The sequence below is a fragment of the Erinaceus europaeus genome, chromosome X, assembly GCF_950295315.1.
Source record: "Erinaceus europaeus chromosome X, mEriEur2.1, whole genome shotgun sequence".
Taxonomy (NCBI): Eukaryota; Metazoa; Chordata; class Mammalia; order Eulipotyphla; family Erinaceidae; genus Erinaceus; species Erinaceus europaeus.
Window position 1 is genome coordinate 122147712 of NC_080185.1, and position 23570 is coordinate 122171281.

General features: G+C 41.1%; 1 protein-coding gene across 3 annotated transcripts in view; it reads right to left on the minus strand.

The window, feature by feature from the left end:
* Nucleotides 1-7746: 7746 nt before the first annotated feature.
* GLRA2 (glycine receptor alpha 2) overlaps nt 7747-23570 on the minus strand; it is a 188579-nt gene continuing 172755 nt past the window's right edge. For all 3 annotated transcript variants that reach the window (XM_007517486.3, XM_007517484.3, XM_060183025.1), the window contains one exon: nt 7747-9295. In XM_007517486.3, coding sequence (XP_007517548.1) covers nt 9017-9295 — 279 coding nt within the window. In that variant the 3' untranslated portion in view covers nt 7747-9016. The remainder of the gene's footprint in view (nt 9296-23570) is intronic.

A 23570-nucleotide genomic window follows, 5' to 3' on the forward strand; every position in this document is an offset into this window, starting at 1 on the left:
AGTTCACTTAACATAATTCCTTCTAGCTCTGTCCAAGATGGGTCAGAGAAGGTGGGTTCATTGTTCTTGATAGCTGCATAGTATTCCATTGTGTATATATACCACAGCTTTCTCAGCCACTCATCTGTTGTTGGGCACCTGGGTTGCTTCCAGGTTTTAGCTATTATGAATTGTGCTGCTATGAACATAGGAGTACAAAACTGAACCAAGAAGAACTACAAAATCTAAATGCACCAATCACAGACAAAGAAATTGAAACCGTTATTAAGAATCTCCCCAACAACAAAAGTCCTGGACCAGATGGCTTCACAAATGAATTCTACAAAACTTTCAGGAAACAGTTAATACCCATACTTCATAAGCTATTCCATAAGATTGAAGAAACAGGAATACTCCCTTCCACCTTTTATGAAGCCAACATCACCCTGATACCAAAAGCTGATAGGGACAGAACAAAAAAGGAAAACTACAGACCAATATCTCTGATGAACATAGATGCCAAAATATTAAACAAGATCTTGGCCAACCGGATACAGCAACACATCAAAAAGATTGTTCATCATGACCAAGTGGGATTCATCCCAGGAATGCAAGGCTGGTTCAACATCCGTAAATCAATCAATGTCATTCATCACATCAATAAAAGCAAAGCCAAAAACCACATGATTATCTCAATAGATGCAGAGAAAGCCTTTGACAAAATCCAACACCCATTCATGCTCAAAACTCTACAGAAAATGGGAATAGATGGGAAATTCCTCACGATAGTGGAGTCTATATATAGCAAACCTACAACCAACATCATACTCAATGGAGAGAAGCTGAAAGCATTCCCCCTCAGATCGGGGCCTAGACAGGGCTGTCCACTGTCACCGTTACTCTTCAACATAGTATTGGAAGTACTTGCCATAGCAATCAGGCAAGAAAAAGAAATCAAAGGGATACAGATTGGAAGGGAAGAAGTCAAGCTCTCACTATTTGCATATGATATGATAGTATACATAGAAAGACCTAAAGAATCCAGTAGAAAATTACTGGAAGTTGTTAGGCAATATAGCAAGGTATCAGGCTACAAAATCAATGTACAAAAATCAGTGGCATTTCTTTATGCAAACACTAAATCTGAAGAAGAAGACATCCAGAAATCACTCCCATTTACTGTTTCAGCAAAATCAATCAAATGCCTAGGAATAAAGTTGACTTCTGATTTTCTAGGCTTTTATCTTCCTGGACAGTGTGAATATAGTCAAAGGATATAGCTATAGGGTTGGGAGACAAACTGGATGGCCAGCCTCTAGTCTGATAGTTGATTGGGTTGACGGAAAGGTGTTTGACTCTTGGGGTTTCTGCTGATGTACTCATGAAAAAATATATAGTGACTCAGTGGTCTGGCCACCAGGGAGGCTCATTTCAGTTGGATGCTATTGGAGATGCCAAAACATGTCGCTGTGCTGAGAGCACCATATTGAATATGAGTTGGTGGTGTTATCTTTAGTTCTTCTGCCTTGCAATCTATGAAGACTGTGTGAAAGACTAAAAATGAATATCTGGCAGGCATATGACTTGCATTCATCCCTCAAATTGACTTCAGAATTAAATAGGGAATACATAAATCCTGAAACAAATCTGAATAGGTTTTCTTTTTTCTTTTCCAGAACTGTGAGCTATGTGATATGAAAGTTTATGCTATGTTTGGACCAAGACCTGCTTATTTGGTGTTAGTGGAAGAAGAAAAATGTATATTAGTATTTATTAGATTTTTTTTTTTTTTTGCTTTCAGAATTTGACAGTTCTGTTCAACAGCATAGTTGAGGAATTTCACACTGACACTATTTGGAAAAATTAAAAAAAAATCTATAGACAGTCTGGTTTCTAGTATCTGTTTGAGGCCAAAATATTGAGAATGCCATAAAACCTCTTATATTTTAAGTCATCTCAACACATTATTTTTAAATTTTTTATTTTATTTTTTATTTTTATTTTTAAAATTTATTTTCCCGGGAATCAGGCGGTAGCACAGAGGGTTAAACGCAGGTGGCGCAAAGCACAAGAACCAGCATAAGGATCCTGGTTCGAGCCCCTGGCTCCCCACCTGCAAGGGAGTCGCTTCACAGGCGGTGAAGCAGGTCTGCAGGTGTCTGTCTTTCTCTCCCCCTCTGTCTTCCCCTCCTCTCTCCATTTCTCTCTGTCCTATCCAACAACAACATCAATAATAACAATAATACAATAATAAAACAACAAGGGCAACAAATGGAATAAATAAATAAATTAAAAAAATTATTTTCCCTTTGTTGCCCTTGTTTTTTTATTGTTGTTGTAGTTATTGTTGTTGTTATTGATGTCGTCATATGGAGAGAAATGGAGAGAGGAGGGGAAGACAGGAGGAGAGAAAGATAGACACCTGCAGACCTGCTTCACCACCTATGAAGCGACTCCCCTGCAGGTGGGGAGCTGGGGGCTCGAACCAGGATCCTTATGCCAGTCCTTGCACTTTTTGCCTTGTGCGCTAAACCCGTTGTGCTACCATCCAACTCCCTATTTTTTAAAAATATTTATTTAATTTATTTATTCCCTTTTGTTGCCCTTGTTGTTTTATTGTTGTAGTTATTATTGTTGTTGTCGTTGTTGGATAGGACAGAGAGAAACGGAGAGAGGAGGGGAAGACAGAGAGGAGGAGAGAAAGATAGACACCTGCAGACCTGCTTCACCGCCTGTGAAGCGACTCCCCTGCAGGTAGGGAGCCGGGGTTCGAACCGGGATCCTTATGCCGGTCCTTGTGCTTTGCCCCACCTGCGCTTAACCCGCTGCGCTACAGCCCGACTCCCCCAACTCCCTATTTTTTAATTTTTTTTAATCAGAGCACTGTTCAACTCTGGCTTATGGTGGTGCAGGGGATTGAACCTGGGACTTTAGAGCCTCAGGCATGAGAGTTTATTTGCATGTACCCTCTGCCCTCAATACAGTCTTTAAAACAAGTAGTAGGAATTAAAACATGTTTTAAAACAAATACTGTAGAAATACATTATAGGAAAGACGGTGGTAGGGGTTACCTCATGCTGTTGCTCAGTTGAGGGGAAACTTATGTAACACTGTCACATGTCACATTGTATCATCCTCCAAAATTTCACTGGGCATTTGAGGCATTGTAGAGAACCCCTGAAAACATAGTCATTTTCTTCTAGAAGCTTCCAATCTAATGAAAACAGGTACTAAGTTCTCTTCCTCAGAGTCTTGATTTCACTCTTGTCTTCCTTTAGTTACTGTCATGAAAGAAAAATGCCCTAAATAAAATCTCCACTACTGTTAAAATTATATATTACCCCAGAGTATGTGGTACTCGAGATCTTTCCCCTGAGATTATTTTTGTCTTTTTTTTTTTTAAGGCATTAGTGATTTAATAATGATTTTCTAAATTATAATAGTGGTATAATTCCATACCATTCCCACCGCCAGAGTTCTGTATCCCCATTTCCCTCCAGCAGAAACTGCAATAGTTCTCCCAAAGTCACAGATATGGGTGTCTGTCTGTCTGTCTGTCTGTCTATCTATCTTTGGCCATTTTTATTTACTTCTATGGCCCTGTCTTCACTTCCTTTTTTTTTTTCTTCTTTGCCTCCATTGGGGCTCGGTGCCTGCACTATGAATCCACTGTTCCTGTAGCCATTTTTCTTTCTTTTTTTGATAGGACAGAGAAAAATTGAGAGGGGTGGGGGAGGTAGAGACGGAAAGAGAAAGATAGACACCAGCAGACCTGCTTCATGGCTGTAAGGCGATCCCCCGCAGGTGGGGAGCTGGAGGCTTGAACTGGGACTCTTGCATCGGTCCTTGCACTTCATACTATGTGCATTTAACCTGGTGCACCACCACCCAGCCCCCTCTTCACTTCCTTTCTAAGTCATCTATTACTACTTTACTTCCTTTCTAAGTCATCTATGACTACTTCCGAGTGTCCTTCCTTTTTCCTCTTCCTTCTCAAATAAGCAAAACAGTGTCTAACTTTGTTTGGTGTTTTCCCTTTCAGTAATGGTATAAAAACAAAGATTCCTAGTGATAAACACTTAGGGTCCTGATGGAATTGGGGTTCAGAACCCTCTGGTCATCTTCCTTTAACATTTTCCCTCTCTGGTAGTATGCACCAAAATTCTTTTTGGGGTGCTGAATGAAGAAGTTCTGGCTTCTGTAATTGCTTCTCCACTGGACATGGATGTTGGCTGGTCCATCCGTCCCCCCAGCCTGTTTTAACTTTTCCTTAGTGGGGTAGGGCTCTAAAGAGCTCAGAACTTTAGTAATCTTTGCTTGAGCTTGGTAGCTGACATGGAGGTGGAGTAGAAATTTTGTCTGGGAGGATGGTGTCAGAGTAGAGAATAGAACTAGAATGCTGAATTCCAGCAGAGTGGCTCCCAAATTTGCAAAAAGTACATCAATACAATTAAAATTGTTTACCATATCGATCTGACCCAGAGTCCATATATATTCATATTTAGCACAGGAGACTGTATAGCCTCTGAGTCCCTGTCAGTCTGAGCTCACAGTCCTTGGTCACAGTTGGGAACATTCTAGGTTGCACTGGTTTCAGAACCAGTCTTCCTTTAGTGGCAGAGTAGGACGATCCAGCCTCCCTTCAGAGAGTGGGGCAATCCCTCCCATTGTTCTATATCGAGGGCAAGGTCCTGGAGAGACCCACAAAAGGGCTTATGATATTTCTGATGGAAGTGACCGGTGATGGTAAAGAGAGGGATCCATTAGAGGTGTAGGCCCATAGTATCTATGGGGGAATCCAAGGATTTCCTGAGTAGGACCCCAGGTGATGAGGCGGCCTGGTACTGGCCAAAATGGCCATCATTAAGTGGCCATCATTAATTTAAAAATATTTAATGGTCATCATTTAAAAATATTTATTTATTAAAAATTAATGGCCATCATTAATTTAAAAATATTTCTTTATTTATTTCCTTTTTGTTTCCCTTGTTTTTATTATTATTGTAGTTCTTATTGTTGTTGTTACTGATGTCGTTGTCGTTGGGTAGGACAGAGAGAAATGGAGAAAGGAGGGGAAGACAGAGAGGGGGAGAGAAAGACAGACACCTGCAGACCTGCTTCACCGCCTATGATGTGACTCCCCTGCAGGTGGGGAGCCGGAGACTCGAATTGGGATCCACATGCCGGTCCTTGTGCTTTGTGCCATGTGCACTTAACCTGCTGCACGACCACCTGATTCCCTAGTGATTTTTTTTTTTAACCAGATCAGTGCTTAGCTCTGGCTTATGGATGGTGGTTCAGGGGATTGAGACCAACCTCCTGTTCTCAGGTATTACAGCTTTTTGCATAACCATTATGCTATCTCCTTCTGCCCCCTGTGATTTTTCTTCTATATATAACCCAATTTAATACATGAAGGAGCTCTTCATACTGAATTAGATTCAGAGAAATCAGGGACTTCTCCAGCTACCCAAGATATCCATCCCAAATACCTTTGCCTAATTGAGTGACTGGGCAGATTTGTTTAGGAGTGAATCTTTTTCTAGATTTTCTTATGCAGGGATCACACTGCCCACAAGATTATATGACATACATATTCACTAGATCCAACTTTTGGCTTAGTGCCCCCCCCCCACCTTGGACCTTCCTCTCTGGTCAGATACGCCACCAGAGCTTTCCCTAGAATACTTGTGGAACAGCCCCATCTTTGGGAAGCATTTTAGCCTCAGTTTCACTGTGTTGCATGAGAGGGAGAGATTTGAGACTGACCAAAGACTGCCTTACTTGCTTGGAAAGGAATAAGCGATAACACAGACTTTTAGGGTGGCTGGGTGGTAGTGCAATGGGATAAGTGCACATGGCACGAAACGCAGGGACTGGCGTTAAGGGTCCTGGTTGAGACCCTGGCTTCCCACCTGCAGGTGGATTGCTTCACGGGAAGTGAAGCAGGTCTGCAGGTGTCTTATCTTTCTCTCCCCCTGTCTTTTCCTCCCCTCTTGACTTCTCTCTGTCCAATCCAACAACAGCAACAGCAGTGGAAACAATAACAGTAACAACAACAACAACAACAAGGGCAACAAAATGGGAATAATGGCCTCCAGGAGCAGTGGATTCGTAGTGCAGGCACCAAGCCCCAGCGATAACCCTGGAGGCAAAAAAAAAAAAAAAAAAGACTTTTAGGAATGATACAAAAAATCATGGCATGGTTCTTGTCAAAGTTAGATATTGTGAAGCTTCTTGCTTAGTGGATAGGCAATACTATTCATACACATAATAATAGTCTTATTATCATCTATTACTTATTGAGAATTTATTATGTGTTAGACACCAAGGCAGTGGCTTTACTCACATCATTCTCAGCTCAATCTCTTGAAAGTATATGGATCAGGCTGGCAAGATAGTTCAGCTGACTAGTGTGCTTGCTTTGTCATGCGTGTTACACAAGTCTGAGCCCAGCTCCTACTGCAGTGGGGAAAATTTTAGTGATACGATGTCTTTCCCTCTATCTGTCTCTATCTGTTTTTCTTTTAAAAATGTCAATCCTGAGTGGTGAAGCCCTAATGACAAGAAATAAAGAAAAGAAGCAAGCAAGGAAGGAAGGAAGGGAGGAAGGAAGGAGGGAGGGAAGGAAGGAAAAGAAACTCTATGGATCAAGAAATACTCAGAAAAGTTAGTTAATATTCCAGATTGCACTGTGAACAGGTGGTCAAACTAGTCTTTCTGTCTTCACAATTCATGCTTTTGGTCACTCTCCGACAGTCCTTTCTATGGAAATGATCCAATATTTTACTAGGTTTGAAAGTCAGTGATTTATGAGTCTACATCTTGAAAGTATTATGATGGATATCTTTGGTTAAGCAAAATCTGTAAAAGCCAAGTGCCATACCACTGGAGTACTCAGATTTTTTTTTTTTTAATTGCCACCAGGGTTGTTGCTGGGGCTTGGTGACAGCACTACGTGTCCACTGCACATGGCGGCCATTTTTTTTTCTATTTTGTTTTGATAGGAGAGAGAGAAATTGAGAGGCGAGGGCGAGACAGAGAGGGAGAGAGAAAGAGAAACATCTGCAGACCTGCTTCACCACTTGTGAAGTGTCCTTCCTGCAGGTAGGGAGCCAGGACTCAAACCCGAGTCCTTGCTCATGGCAATCTGTGTGCTTAAATGCGTGCCCAACTGCCTAGCCCCTTCAGATTTTTTTTTTCATATTAGAATTCCATTCATGACAATGTTAGGACAGATTGTAGATTAGGATAGGTAGATTGTAAAGATTTTCTTTTAACTGATATAATTCTTCAGTTCTCTTAGAACATTTCCATATCTCATGTGATATGCCTAGTATTAGATTCTGCTTACAATAGCTGTTAATGCTTCCATGTCTTCATGTCTTTCTTTCTTTTTTTTATAAAAGATTTTATTTATTTATGAGAAAGATAGGAGAGAGAGAAAGAACCAGACATCATTCTGGTACATGTGCTGCCAGGGATTGAACTCTGGACCTCATGCCTGAGAATCCAATGCTTTATCCATTGTGCCACCTCCTGGACCACTTCATGTCTTTATTTCTACAAAAAAACCCCAAAAACGTAATTTTTATTTCTTCATGGGGATGTTATGAGCTACTACTATACTATAGCAATATTACAGTAGCTATGTAAATACTTCAAGTTTAAGAGGAAGATCAGAGACAAAAACCCAAGTTCCACTGTTATCTAAATTATGTACATTGTATTGAAAAATTGATACTCTTAGAGAAGTTCTGTGGCACACATAGCTTTATTGGAATTGAACAAATACTTTTCTTAAATAACCCCTTTTACAGCACATGTAAAATTTAATTTTTCATAATACTTTTACAGGTTGTCTTTTATCTGAGTAAGCAAAAATACATTGTTTTTTTTTTTTTTCCTTGCTTAAGACATCTAGCCAGAATTCAAACCACGTAGCTCTGGTACCAAAAAGGCAACGGGTTTTGAAAATCTCAGGACAATTTTAAAATCATTTCAGTTAGTTGAGGATATTTAAAACAATATTCACTTGGCTTGACAGTAGAAATCATCGGGTCAGTTGACATTAGGACTAGTAGTTACACCTACAATGAGAGCAGCAGAAATGGGAAGTTTAAGCTAATATGAGCTACACTGTTCAGGACACACCATCTCCATAAATATTGTGGCTGAAAGGTTGCAATGGCTAAGTTACACTTGAGCACTTGAAGTCACGCGTAAATATAGCTGAAGATGGGGGTGGGGGGTGCATGTAGTGCACTAACTTGGATCTAAAACAAAATTGATCTCTAGGAGAGTATACTATCAAACCAAACTGCACAGCACACAATTGAAACCTCAAAATTACATCTAGGAAAGAAAAAGAAATATTAAAATGCACACCTCCAGAGACAGTAAAGTAGAAATCTGTTCATTGTCATTAGTGGTTATTTTGCTGTTGTTTCATTGATCTGTTTTGCTGTTTGTCAGTAAGTAGAAATAATTTACGACCCACAAAAGGATTTTTTTTTTTTTTTTGGTGAAACACTAATTACAGACATTGTAAAGAATGCAGCTCCAGAGGCTTGTTAAAAACGAGGCAGCATTTTCCTGAAGAAGTTTGGTCCTTGACTCACACTATAGGCTAGTCACTGCCATCAGATGGTAAGCATTTGTGTGTTTGTGTTTGTATGTGTGTTTAAGCTAACTTCTCAGTACCAGAATTAGTCAAAACCAAACCAAACCAAAAGAGAAATAGCCCTCGAGAACTTGTATATCCTGCCCAGTTGATGCATCATCTGAAAGAACAATGTAAAAGACTGTGAAAGGAATCAGGCTTCTTGCAATTCTGCAACAGCTTACACTTGTGTGAAGGCTTTCCTTTATGGCCCCGATAGCTTAGCTTTATTTATGTAGGTGCCAGGGAACCCTCCCCCGTGGACCCCCCTCCCCCCTCCCCCAATCTGCTCCTCGGTCAGAGTGATAGACAATTTCACTGTGTATTTACAAGCACACATGTAGGCAAGGAGGTCCCTGGGTCTGGAGGGCACCTCTATTTTTTGTGGACATCTTCATGCCGAATGATCTTGTAGGTGATCCAGTAAAAGATATTGAAGATGAGGAAGGCCAGCGGGAAGGCAGCTCGAGATATTGTGTCAATCCTTTTCGCTCGGTCCACAAACTTCTTCTTGATGGCATCTCCATCTTTGGGGGGTTGGGGGATCGGGTTGGCAGGGGCGGCCTTGACAGCTGTTCCATCTTTCACTTGGAGGCAGTGGCCCATTCCATAGCCACTGAAATTAAAGCGGCTTTCGCGGGTCACATCTTCTTCCTGTGAGAAGAGAGGCAGAGGAAGCTCAGATTGGTTGTCAGTCAAATCAAATGGAAGATGCTTAAAATTCCTCAGAAGTAAGAGGCTGACTCACAGTTTACTCGTGGTGTGGGAGGCTTTGGAAATGGGGAGTTCTCTTTTGAGTTCAACTTAATTATTCATGGAACAGATACAGTTCATTAACTTTTCAGGCTGAGGAATTAAGGGTAAGAATAATGACTCTGTGGTCATTTTAATTAATAAACAGAAGCACCTACATTATATTCAACCCTTTCACAAAATCTAGATTATTAATCCATTCTTGTGTTTTTTTTTTTTCCAGATAGAGACAGAAAAGGCAAAGAGAGGGTAAAAAGAGACCACAGCATTAAAGCTTCCTTCAGTGCAGTGGGGGCTGGATTCAAGCATGGGTCTTGAACACGACAAAGTAGCACATTATCCATATAAGTACCACACGCTAACTGACTGCGCCACTGGAGCTCCAGCAGCACACTACCCAAGTGAGCTATTTTGCCAGCCCTTAATCAATACTTGTGACTAGACTATTTGTCTCCAAATCTCGATATTACATTCTAAAACTCTGTAGAGGACCATCCACCCACTCACTCACTCACTCACTCACTCACTCACTCACTCACTCATTCACTCAGTAAAAAAAGACTTTTACTGAATACCTGCTCTATATCTGATCCTCTGCTAGAAACTTCTAATGTTGTGGTCCATTCACAACCTAGTTCCTTCTATTAACTTTGACTTTAATCATACAGTTAGATCTAAAATTAATCCCTTAAATTACCCACTATTTCCTCACTAGCCCTCTGGTTCATGTCAGTTATATAGCATAGACTAAGTCAGTGTGTGTGTGTGTGTGTGTGTAGAATATTCCTACCATAGCTAATTTTTCTGGTGCTAATTTTTAGCATTGATTTTCTGACTAGTTATTTGTGTCTACTATATTTAGACATGTGTCATTACAGCTGACTTCAGTGGAATTTTGTGTTGCTTATTTCTACATGAACTAGATAAAAGAGTGGAAAAAAGGTCTCTATTTATTAGGATACAGAGCAATCAGCCTTAGTAGAGAAATGTATAGGATCTGGCTGTGTGTTGGGTCAAAATGGTGAAGCTGAAAAGGTGAGATTGAATTGACTTGACCAGCTTAATAAAAATTTAGTTCTAAATAGCCACCGATTGTTCTGCTTCCCACAATATTAAGTGACCCCTTTGAGTCACCAGAGGTACTAAACTCTTTATCTTGCCAGCTGGTAATAATGGTTATTTCCTTCCAAAGACAAAAAGCTTGTTATTAAATTTATTCTGCCAATGTTTACTGCACATCGGTAGTGCCTTCAGTGACAAATAAAAGAGATATAGGATGAGGACCTTCAGCATATAGATGAATGAGAGCTCAATAAGGACAAACTGTCTTTTGTATTCAGATGCGTTTTATAAGGTCACAGCAGATCCAGGAGAGGTAAGGAGAGTAAGGACTATTTCACTTAACTACATTTTGTTCTGTGTAAAATAGGAAGGGAGAGACCCTGTGGCTGAACCGTGTACAAGAGCTTCGGAGTGGTGCCATTAGCTGATAGTTATGTTTGACAGCAGACTCCAGAAAGAAGGACAGGTTGGTTTCCACATGGTTCAGTTGACTAGATTAGTATGCAGGTGCTAGTTTCCTCTGTGAGAGGAACATGCAGCCTACAAATGAAAAGGCAAGTCCAACCGAGTCTTTGACCTCTTTGATTTATTGGCATTGCCCCCCCAGTTAGAAAATCGCATCCCTCAACACGCTTGAACATGGCATTGCAACCTGACTGCCTCATGGGAATTTGTAGAGTTGATTGTTGGGAAAATCAGGCTACTGGACAGAAGACTTGTTGACCTGATGCACTGGTAATTCTTATTAATAGAGTGCATGCAGTGCTATCAATAGTAGATACTATTATAACTGACAGTCAACCCGTTGATGTCAGGAAAATTGGGCTACAGCTCTTGTAATACAGTCACTTAAAAGCTACTCCTTTATAAAATCATTTCTTCAGTACTTTTATTGGTATGTGATTATTCTACAAAAGTTGATTAAGTCACAGTCTCATTTCTTAGCAAAGCAAAATAAAGGGGTTTTCATTCAACAATTGAGTTTTGAGTCAAAATGGCAAACACCATGTTCGATGCTAAGTTGCAGATGATGAAGTTGAACAAGCCTCCAGACTGTGTGGACCTTTTAGAACTCTGGAAGAGACTGACAGAGGGCATTCTCACATAAGGAAGAAAGTTGGCAAAGCAAACTCAGCCTGGTATTAGAGCTCTTCCGTGAGCTCAGTAACAGAGATTTGAACTGCACTCAAATTGAAACATCAAATGTGTTTTCTTTGCATTACACTCTGAATATAAGTTATGGATGTGAAAGTTCCAAATAGTATTTAAAAATATAGAATGAATGTGAGATGTGCTCAGTACTTAGCCAGAAAAGCAAGTATGGTGGTCATTAGGAAGAGGGAGCTCACTTGTTACACAGGCCAGCCCTGTCTAGACCAACTGATTGAGAATCTTTGGGAATGAGAACTGAATCTGTAGTTTCTTTTTTAATACAGTAACTAATGCAGAAGGTTGAAAGCCAGTGACCCAAATGAGCTCTAATATCCAGCTCTGAAACCCCGAACTTACTCTATGTAATTAAGTCTAAAATTACTTTTTGAGTGGAAACAGTTCTTCAGAATGCTTTGCCCTTTATCTCCCTGGACTTACTGTGCTGTCTTCTCTCTCAGTATCTACAGCATCTTTGCAAATTGCTGTGCTCACCTCTATAAGCATAGAGTTCACTACTTGAGTGAGATAAGGTTCTTTTAAAATTCCTGGGTCCCTGAAGAAGTAGAAAGGGTAGTGGAGCTAGAACCCTGTTTTTAGCATATAAAACCAAAGGAAATTTAAATGCACATCCCCTTATTTCTTTGTAGATGGATTCATTCTTTTGATTTCTATAGTCTTTCCTCATACATGGTGAATGGACAATTTAAGAGATGAATCCATTCAGTGAACTCTACCCAAGCCTGGTTAGCTTCTTGTTCTGTTGTGCATTGCCATGCAGACTGTGGGTGCTTAATACATGTTTGCTGAATAATAAACAAAAGGAAACATTTAGAGGGCTTCCCTGGACTTGAAAATATTTTCCTCATTCTTTCAGCAGGACTTCAAATTATTCATTTGAACATAGTTATAGCTAATTAAATGAATTACTTAAAAATTTTCACCTCAAAAATAAATCTTTCGTAGGTAGACATTATCCATTTAACTTCTCATATGCAAAGATATGAATGCTCATTTCACGGTCTTCTTATTTACCATTATGACTCATCTAGTGCCTTTTAAATGTAGAATCTTAAATTAGCCACACCAAAGGGTATGGTTTTGATTCAGAAAACATAACTGCAACCAATTTGATTTGATTTTTTTGTATGATAATGAATGACTTTATAGCAGGTTTGAAGTAAAAAGTTACGGTAAAATGGTAAGATTCCTATATGAGGGCAAAATGGAGATGAATTTGAGTCATGGGTAAACTGAAGTTAAAATAAAGAGGAGTCCAGAGGCACAGCTTAGTTGAATGTATTCCCAGAGTCAGGTCCTCTCAGTTAGGAAAGAATTTTTAGGCATGTTTTTTCCATTCCTTCTAATTAGCCAGGAGCCCACTTAGTTCATCATTGCTGCTGACCTATCATCTTCAGTAATAAGCAGTAAACACTTAACTCTTTTGTCATTGACTAACTAAGTACCCACAGAAAATGAATCACCCAATCAATGTTTCGATACATTATTATTATTATTATTATTATTATTTGCCTCCAGGGTTATCACTGGGGCTTGGTGATGGCACTACATATCCACTGCTCCTGTCAGTCATTTCTCCCCCATATTTTATTGGATAGGACAGAGAGAGGTTGAGAGGGGAGGGGAGATAGAGAAGGAGAGAGAAAAATAGATACTTGCAGACCTGCTTTACCACTAGTGAAGTGTAAGCCCTGTAAGTGGGGATCCGGGGGCTTGAACTGGAATCCTTGCACTGATCCTTGTGCTTAGTACTATGTGCTCTTAACTGGGCGCACCACTGCCTGGCCCTGACACATGAAATTTTTATATCCCATTTTGATAAGAATCTCCTTAAAATGTGCCCACTCTACAAGCACTGCCACAACACTGAAATTCATTTGAGACTTACTATTTCATTCATTTTGTGCATCATTTTTATTTATTAAAAAAATGTGCTCATTCCCATGTTTGAAATCCCTCATCTAGATGTGAAATTGGACCTGAAACTCACTGATTGCACTGTAGTGAATTGTTTGTTATAAGCAAAGGATTTTAATATCATCAAAGTACATGGTACTTAGAGAAATGAACGATTTTACCAGAGCATATTTTCAATAATCTTTTTATGCCCTAGAGAGGAATAAATAAAAGTTTCCTAAAAACTGAAGTGGAGGAATTATTCTTACATTATATTTCTCATTCAGATTTCGTGATTGGATTGAACTTCCATTCTCTTGGAATAGGAAATTGCTCAGCTGGAGCTGAAGTTGTAGTGAGCTCCAATCAATGCAAGAACATAATGGAATCTCCAGTCCTCTTTAGGAAATGGTAGGAGTCTAAACTCAGCAGGGTGCTACCAGAACAGTCCCCTAAGCTGGTTAGATAATGCTTAGTGCTTAGTGATTTCTATTACCAGGCTTTGGGGGAGAGGAATTGCTGTGAGAGTTTCTCCTGGATTCTTGGTGTTTTTTTTTTTTTTTTTTTCCCTCCAGGGTTATTGCTGGGGCTCGGTGTCTGCACTACGAATTCACTGCTCCTGGCGGCCATTTTTCATACATTTTTATTGCCCTTGCTGTTGTTGTTATTATTATTGTTGTCATTGCTGCTGTTGTTGGATAGGACAGAGAGAAATCGAGAGAAGAGGGGAAGACAGAGAGGGGGAGAGAAAGACAGACACCTGCAGACCTGTTTCACCCCTCTGCAGGTGGGGAGCCAGGGGCTTGAACCGGGATCCTTATGCCAGTCCTTGTGCTTTGCACCATGTCCGCTTAACCCACTATGCTACTGCCCGACCCCACTCTTGGGGTTCTTTTTCCATCATGGGGACTTGGAAATAGGTATGGATAATAACTAGGTATAATGCATGATGATTGTATATCATGTACTTAAAAATACTATCAGTACTGTTGCTAAACTGATCCTGCTGATTATAGGCTTTCTGGGGAGAAAAGTCATGTGATTTTCAAAAGTGACATTGCTAATACATATTGAAGCAAAGCTTCAAATCCAGGTCTGTCTGATCCCCAGCTTGTCTGATTGTGAAGACACCAGAAGTCGTAGCTTTTCATGAATTTGCCCCTATCAAACCCTCGGTGGCTTCTATTAGGATTATGGATGAAAAATATGACTGAACTTTGCAGAGCAATGAGATTGAAATAAAGTGAACCAAATCTAACTCCTTGTTATGTAATGCTATATGGTAAGGTGAATTAAAGCTATCAAAATGCCATTCAGGATAGGCAGTGAAAAGCGATTTTTTTCCCCCAAAAGAAAACCATAAAAGTGGCTCATCTCTTTTTCATTGTAGGGTATTATTAACATCGATTTTTGAAGAAAGAAGTTCTCATATCCATTTCTTGAGTAGCTGCCTTGCATATATCCCTGTTTTCAACAGCTATTTGATGAGCACCTATTACATGTCAGGTATGTAATGAGACCATAGCAGTGTCATTTTGGAGTTTACATTCTATTGGATAAAACACAAAGTGACGAGGAAATCATGCACACACAATGGTATATGTACACACAGTGATGTATGCTTTGAAGAAAAGTAACCAAGGTAAGAGACTTAAGAGAAGTGGATAGCAGAGAAGGGCATGTCTGAGACTGAACGGTCCTAAAAATCCAGAGGAGGTGCCAGGCATTGTGCCAAGTGCTAGGCATCTGTAGCCTTTTGATGGAGGTTGCATGACATAGTCATATCATCATGTTGAGATATGTCACTTTGGGTGCAATGAAGATGACTGAGAGGAAGACAAAAGTGGATCCAGAAAGATGAATTTGAAGACTGCATCAGGTGAGAGGTGGTCATGGTTTGTAACAGGGAGTAGTGTGCCAACCTAACACATGGAGAGGCAATGGTGAGTAGTAAGTCTCAGAGGTAGGTTGGAAGTCAACCAGGTTAACTTCCAACCTGAGCAACCAGATGGGGGAGGAGTTGTGTTCCATGAGAAAGATCACACTCAAAGTGGACCATATTAGACAGAGATGATGGGTGCTCTAAGACTCTCAGATGGAGACATGGCGTGAGTGCATGGGCACCCTGAGACACAGAGGAGGGAATCACCTGGAGCCATCAACTGTTTAAATGCTGATGTAAGAGCCATTATCTTTCCCACCCAAAGCTGTCTGTATAACATCAAATTATTGAAGGTGACTTGTGTTGAAAACCAACCATTAGCCAACATACTGAAAAAAATTCACCTTTTAAGACTTGGAGTACTTTTCTGTAGATATAGCAGTTAGAAATAATTTTGTATTCAGAATAAATCTTTACTTGGATGCTGAGGATAAAATGAAATTGTAAGTGAGTCAACTGGATATTTATTCTAGACCAAACCTCTATGAACTAGCTGTGATTTGGGGTTTCTGATAAGTCAACCAAAAGTCATTCCACAAGAGTCCTCTCAAACCAGTCTCCACTGTGCATAATGACATGTTGTTAAGGCAAGAAGAAGAGAAGCAGTTCCCACACTTTTATTTCTTGTTTTAAAATATTTATTTATTTATTTATTCCCTTTTGTTGTCCTTGTTCTTTTTTTGTTGTTGTAGTTATTGTTGTTGTTATTGATGTCGTCGCCATTGGATAGGACAGAGAGAAATGGAGAGAGGAGGGGAAGACAGAGGGAGAGAAAAAGAGAGACACCTGCAGACATGCTTCACCGCTTGTGAAGCGACCCCTCTGCAGGTGGGGAGCTGGGGGCTTGAACCAGGATCCTTATGCCAGTCCTTGTGCTTTGCACCACCTGCGTTTAACCTGCTGCTATCGCCCGACTCCCATTCCCACTCTTTCTTACATGCATGCCTCTATTATTTAGAAGTCATAATCTGTGTCTCACTGTGTTTGCTAAAATTGGCCTTAGCAATATCTCCATTCCATGCTTCTTTTCTATAATATATAAGTGGTGTTCTTCCTATTGAGACAAGGGGGCTGTTTCTCCTCCCCTTGAGTCTAAGTGGGCTTGTGGCTTGCCCCTAATCAAGTGAAAATGGCAGAAGTAGCACTATGTAACTCCCGAGACTAGGTCATAAAAAGTAATGAAGCTCCAACCTATTTTGTTGGAGCTTATACTTGGAACCATCAAATGCCATGTTAGCTGGCTCACTACTCTGAGATTGCCATGTTGTAAAGAACTCAAACAGGCCTATGAGGAGAGATTGCATGGAGAAGTCACAAGGCTACTTGAAGTGAGAAAGATGCCTGGATAACCCCCAACTTCAGTCATGAAGTTGCAGCCAAAGGACAGGCCCTGAGCTATAACTACCCAGCTAAGGCCTTCCCTAATTTGTGTCATAGAAACTATGACACAAAGTGAACTGGTTGCTGTTGTTTGCAGCTTACAATTTTGGGCAAGTTAATATGCAGTAGTAGTTAGCTGCATAGACAACTGATGTTGTAGCCAAAACCCAAGTGTGGATGTTGTGACATTGTTTTTGGCACCAGGCAGTGGGCAGAAGTTAGAAGGGCCTTAAGGAAATTGTTGGAGTGCCGGCAGAATAGCTTACCTGAATAGTGTGCCTGCTTTGCCAGGTTCCAGTCTGGTCCCACCTCATTGAAAGAAACTTTGGTGCTGTGATGCCTTTCCCTCTAACTCAATTTCCAAACCAGAATCTATTCACCTCTTCCCAACTCCAACACCACAAGCTGGTGTGAATGGTCTGGTAGTGAGCTCATGACAATCATTTCTACCTGAATTTTTCTTAGAGCTTACTACTTGATCGATCCACTGACTTCTAGAACCTCTTTCCCAACAACCATGTCTATGTTCAACACAGTGACTAGAGGGAGCCTATTAAAATGTGAGACAAGCCAAAAAGTGTTGTCTTTGTAATGACCTCTTTACTTCTCACACTTAACTCCTACTGCTATCCCTCTAGCCCAGGTGTGGGCAGACATGTTGTGTAAAGGGCCAGATAGCAAATATTTCAGATGGCCCTGTTCACCCATTCTTTGAAGTATATGCATTTTCACTATACATCCTTGAGTCTAATTTTATAAAGTGAAATGTATGCATCACTCTGCTTTTTAAAATTTTTAAAAATACTTTATCTGTTGGATAGAGACAGTCAGAAGTTGAGAGGGGAGGGGGGCATAGAGAGGGAGACAGAGAGACTCCTACACTGCTTCACCACTCACAAAGCTTTCCCCTCTGCAGGTGGGGACCGGTGGCTCAAACCTGGGTCCTTGTGCATTGTAACATGTGCACCCAACCAGGTGCGCCACCACTCACCCCCTCATCACTCTGCTTTGTACCACCACTCATTATTATTTTTTTTTCTTTTCCACTTTATTGCCCATAACACCATAGTTTCAAAGGACGGGAGATAATTTTGTAAACTTGATGGTCTACTTTGGCTTCAAAATCTTTAAAGCAGATTTTTTTCACTTAACTGCAAGTTATACAGTCTGAGAGAGTAGTTTAGAAATCGATAATATGGTTGTGATGTTTCGCTTCCTCAAGAGGGAAGCAATGCCTTGCATATGGAAATTTCTTCCTACTAGTCTTGTCAATCCTGGTCTAGCTAGAATGCTCAGAAGACATGCTAAATTCGAAGAAGCATGAAGGTGAACACCTTCCATCTGGAGTATGAGCTGTTAGATTATTAACATCGTTTGCCATCTGTTCAGGGTGCAAACAAAGTGAATGCTGAGACTGTCAACATAGTGCAAATTGGAGGGGACAAGGGATCAGAGGACAAGCTTACTGTAAAACTAAAAGCTAGACAATAGTAGTGACAACAGTTGGCATCAAACATTTACTTGCATTCTAACTTGGGTGACCAAAATACACCTCTGTTATGTGACATCATTATCCCTTTAGAAGAGCTTTCCCAAGGCTGGGAAGAATTATGTTTCCCAGAATTCCTTTCTCGACAGGTTCTGGGTTAGGGTGTGCCAGTGAGAGGACTGCAGGGGATTTCGAAGGTGAGAGGGAAGCTGAGGCCGTTATTTTAGGAGCGTCTGGGGACCATTTGGTCAGACACAGTTGCAATCCAGACCATTTGGTGGGCTTTTTGTGATTCCACTTTGTTGGGTAGGCATGGTGACTTCTCAGATTTCCCCATACACACCCACTTTCCAAAGAATTTCAGGTTGAAATTCCATCTTCCGGCTGCAGCCTTCTAGACCTCATTCCCCAGATACTCTCATTTTCTTGTGATTTCTGACTCCTCTACTAAACCCCTCATTCTGGTAGTACGGTCACTTTCTCTGTATTCCTACTCAGTCAGGAAAGATACAAGTATATAGGAACTCTAAGCTGTTAACTACAGTTGTTATAGTTTTCTTCCACTGAAATTTATTGTGCATTGTAATATACCAAACGTTGGGGTTAAAAGGACAGTGCTCTGCCCCTGAAGTCCATGTGAGATTATGGAGTTGGGGGGGTGGTTCTAGAACTCCATGTAGACCAGTGGTTCTGGTGATGTGATGGCCCTACCCTGGGAATATTGGGCAACGTTAGTAGACAATTTTGATGATTACATTGGAGCAAAGGGTACTAATGGCATCTAATGGCTAGAGACCAAGATGCTGCCAAACATACTTCAGTACACAGGACAGGCTACCACTACAATGCATGAATGTCATTGCTTCATATGTCACTAGTGCTGAGACTGGGGAACCCTAAAACTGGCAAATAACGCCAATATGAAGGGGTGTGTGTAGTGAGAAAGGAAAGCACGGGCCACAGATGACTATGGGAGTGGTAGCAGTGCTCAAGGATTTAAATGAACATTCAGATGCATTTTTTCCCTTAATAGCTGCATGGAATACACTGCCTCTGAAAAACATACATGAGCATTTCATTGGTGTTCCAGAGCGGTGACCCACGTGACTCCGTTTGCTCACTGAGCCTGCTTTTCAGTGCTTCTACAGAGCAGTTCAAAGGCTCTAGTTTGTGCCCTTTGTCCAGGAGTTGGTATCTTTTCATCTCTCTGCATTTTTTTAAATCAGGGAATGTTGTTATAAAGGATAGAAACCTAATTATGGGAGCTGAAAGATGTGATTGTCGAGTCTGGAAGATAGCTCATCCGGTAATACACGTTCCTTCTTTGTTTGGGGCCTGGGTTTGAGGCCTGGCACTACACGGGAGCATCATAGCGCCAGGGGACACTCCAGTGCTGTAGTGTTACCCCCCATATATAATATATATGGAATCAAAGAGTCAGCTTAGGAGTAGTGGAATCATCTGTGCCCTCCCCCTAAGAAAAGGACAATAAAAATTATCAATGGAAAATCTTATGAGTCTATCACGAAAGGAAAAAAAAAGTGCCTTATAAAGCCAAACAATTCAGTTTCTGGATCAAGAACTACTGGTTTGAAATCTCAACTGTACCATAAGCCATTGTGGGAGCTGGTGAGGCCACTCAAGCCTCTGTGGTGTTTCTGTCCTTCCTGCAGTAAAACAGAAATAACAGGTCCAGCAAAATAGCTCACATGAGTAATGCTTTGTTTTGCCATGTGGATGACCCAAGTTAGAGCCTGGCTCCCACCACATTGAAGGAAACTTCCCGCTTTCTCACTCTCTGCCTCTTTGTCTCTATCTAATAAAACAAGATAGAATGGATAATACAACACTCCCTTTAGGAGTTTGCTGAAAAGATGCAGGGAGGTAATACACATTCAGAACCTTGGACAGCGCCTAGACTATAATTAAGCAATTGTGGGAGCTGGTGAGGCCACTCAAGCCTCTGTTGTGTTTCTGTCCCTTCTGCAGTAAAACAGAAATAACAGGGCCAGAAAAATAGCTCACATGAGTAATGCTTTGTTTTCCCATGTGCATGATCCAAGTTAGAGCCTGGCTCCCACCACATTGAAGGAAACTTCCCGCTTTCTCACTCTCTGCCTCTTTGTCTCTATCTAATAAAACAAAATAAGATAGAATGGAAAATACAACACTTCCTTTAAGAGTTTGCTGAAAATATGCAGGGAGGTAATACCTATTCAGAACCTTGGACAGCACCTAGACTATAATTAAGTATGCAATGCATCAAAGCAGTGAGGAGAGTGCTGAGCAGAGAAGCAGGCTGCCTAGTCTAGGGACTCCCAATGAGATTCTTTTCAGTCTCCTGGGGCTGTTGTACACTCCCATCTGTGTTTTCTTCCAGCAGTTTCCTTTCTTATGCATGTTCCCACAAGGCCACCATGACTTCAACCCTGCAGTCATCTTTCCACCTCAATCCCTGTGAGCATTTGTTCTGGAAAGACTCTTATAGCTGCAACAGTTTATGAAATGGTGTCCTTAGGTCACTGGATGAGAAAAGGGGCAGGAGACACAAACAAAAGTGGGTGAGGGGCAAGGGGACCTTCAGGCTGGCGAGTGTGCCTAAAAACACACCATGTGAAAAAGTAAAGCAGAAACCAGAAATGCTGGTCTTGGTGAGAGATGAGGCTGGCTCACGTGACAGGTGTGTTTTCAAGACTGAAGAGCATTTATCCTAAAGACTCCAAGGTCACTAATCAGGAACAACTGATTGGCATTATAGGAGGACAGTGTTCAGCTCAATGTAAGGAAGAACTTTGAACACACCTATGAGGGAAGAGGGAGACAACACCTTGGAAGGTAATGCATTCTTTATTATTCTTTGTTGCTGGAGAAAATCAGGTGTTTGATCATCTAGTGGACATGATGTTAGAACACATGGGCTAGGGGACTAGATGACTACCCGTGTGGCTTCTAATTGTGTGTGTGTGGGGGGTCTCTGATTGTGTGTGGAGATTGCTAAGGTAAGACATCTAGCGGGACAAGCAACATCAAGGGCAGTAATCAATGAATGAGAAAAGCATATTCAAGGGACGGTGCCCTGCCGTGACCCTTCTTGACTTCTTGGATGCTTGTAGCCATTCTGGCTCCATTTTCAGAAACCCAATTCTGACACAGTCAACACCATAGAGACATTTTGGTTCAGATTTTTTTTCTCTACAGATTCTCTTTGACACACAAAGTATTTTTCTTAAGCATTTTGAATGGTTTCATCAAAATAGCAAATTTCTTGCTGCTATTACACATTTGAACAAGATTCTAATATAGAATATATAACTATGTAGTGTAGAATAAGAAAAACCCCAACGTACTCTAAAACGGACTAAACTCTGAATGGATATATATTTCGAGGTCAACCACCATGTTCATGGAGGCCTCTGTTCATTAGTTCCAGTCTTGACAGTCTAAAGTCTCCAAGAAAGACTCTTAATCTTGCAAATAGCCATCTCTTCCTTTCTCTTCTTTCCTCCCACTGCTCAGCTTTTGCTGAAAGGAGCTCAGAGGGACAGGAATCTGTGCCGCCAGGAAATGCTGACATCAAATGCTGTCAAGAGTCAGATGTTGGCAAAGGCTCTTGTCAAAGTTTGACGAGCAGTTTGTTTCTGCAGGGGATCAGCAACTCAATAACTAAGAACTTAGTCAATAGGGTTGGCTCTCAGTTTGGTTTTACCCTCAATCCCGTTCGACTGACTTCGAAGAGACAGGTTAACACAGAGATGAAATCGCTCATATGGGACCTGAAAGTGTGATGGGAGGTTTGGGCAGAGGGGCAGGAGGCACATCTGGAGGGAAATGATGTGTGTGGCCCATGACCTCCTGACTTTCTACAACTGCAGAACAAGGATACTCTTTTCAGCTGGAAAAAGTGCTGCACCTGCTCTCTCAGGCCAATCATAGCTTTGCAGATCATCAAAAAAATCATTTGCAAGATTTCTTCCATTGCCCTGGAATAATTTGTTCACTAGTTCTTCAAGTCTAGCTTCTTTCTTTTTTATTATTTATTTAATTTATTTATTCCCTTTTGTTGCCCTTATTGATTTATTGTTGTAGTTATTATTGTTGGCATTGTTGTTGGATAGGACAGAGAGAAATGGAGAGAGAAGAGGGAAGACAGAGAGAGGGAAAGAAAGACACCTGCAGACCTGCTTCACCGCTTGTGAAGCGACTCCCCTGCAGGTGGGGAGCCAGGGCTTGAACCGGAATCTTTACACTGGTCCTTGTGCTTTGCGCCACCTGCGCTTAACCCACTGTGCTACAGCCTGACTCCCATGTCTAGCTTCTTGTGAGGAACACTTGTAAATGGAAGTTAGGAAAAGAAGAGAAAATGGATAATCATGATAAGGTATGGCTCTTGTTCTTTGGGCTTCCCTGTAGTGCATTTCTAAGCTCTCCCTGGCTCTCTGTTTCATTGCTATGGTTACCAGTTTTGGGGTTTCCTGTGTTGGCCTACGGGAAGGCTGATTGCAGTAAATACAGAAGACAGAAATTGGCCCTAACTTTATCTGTGTGATCTAATTGTTGATGCATTGAGTTTCTAGTGTAGAAGTTATATGTGAAGGTAAATAGCACTACACTTGGTCCACGATGGGGCATCCATCTTTTTTTTTTTTTTTTTTCTATTCAAAGATGGGAGCAGTCAGGGATATATCTCAGCAGTAGAGCACAGGAATTGTACTCATGAGGCCCCGGCTTTAATCCCTGGTACCACTATATGGCAGAACTGAGCAGAGCAGTGCTCTGGTTTCTCTCTCCCATAAAATTACCTTTTTTTTTTTTCTGGTTGTTGCGAGTGTTTCAATGCTCTGGGCCAACTTTTTCAAGTAGTGAGAGCTGGAGGGTGAGAAGGAGCAATGCTGCAATGCCAAAGCTTTGCCCAATGTGGTGAAGGCCACATAGGAAGCTATGTCACATGCAGGACAAAGCTGGTGACTTCCCAGGAGAGCTATCTTGCTGACTCTAAATCTTTATTTTTAAGGGATGGGCTTGATGAGTTTTAGGGAGACAAGATAATGTGAGCTACACCTCTGTCCCTGCCCTACCAGCAACCAAATAAGCATTCCTACTACTCTGTGATGGACTCTGTGGCATCCCTGAGCAGCTTTGAGCCAGAGAAACTTGGGTGAACTTCTTGACCTGCTTTGATAGACCCTGGAAGCAAGTTTTTGCTGTGACCCAAAGTAGGAGTCACGTTTTCTATTTCC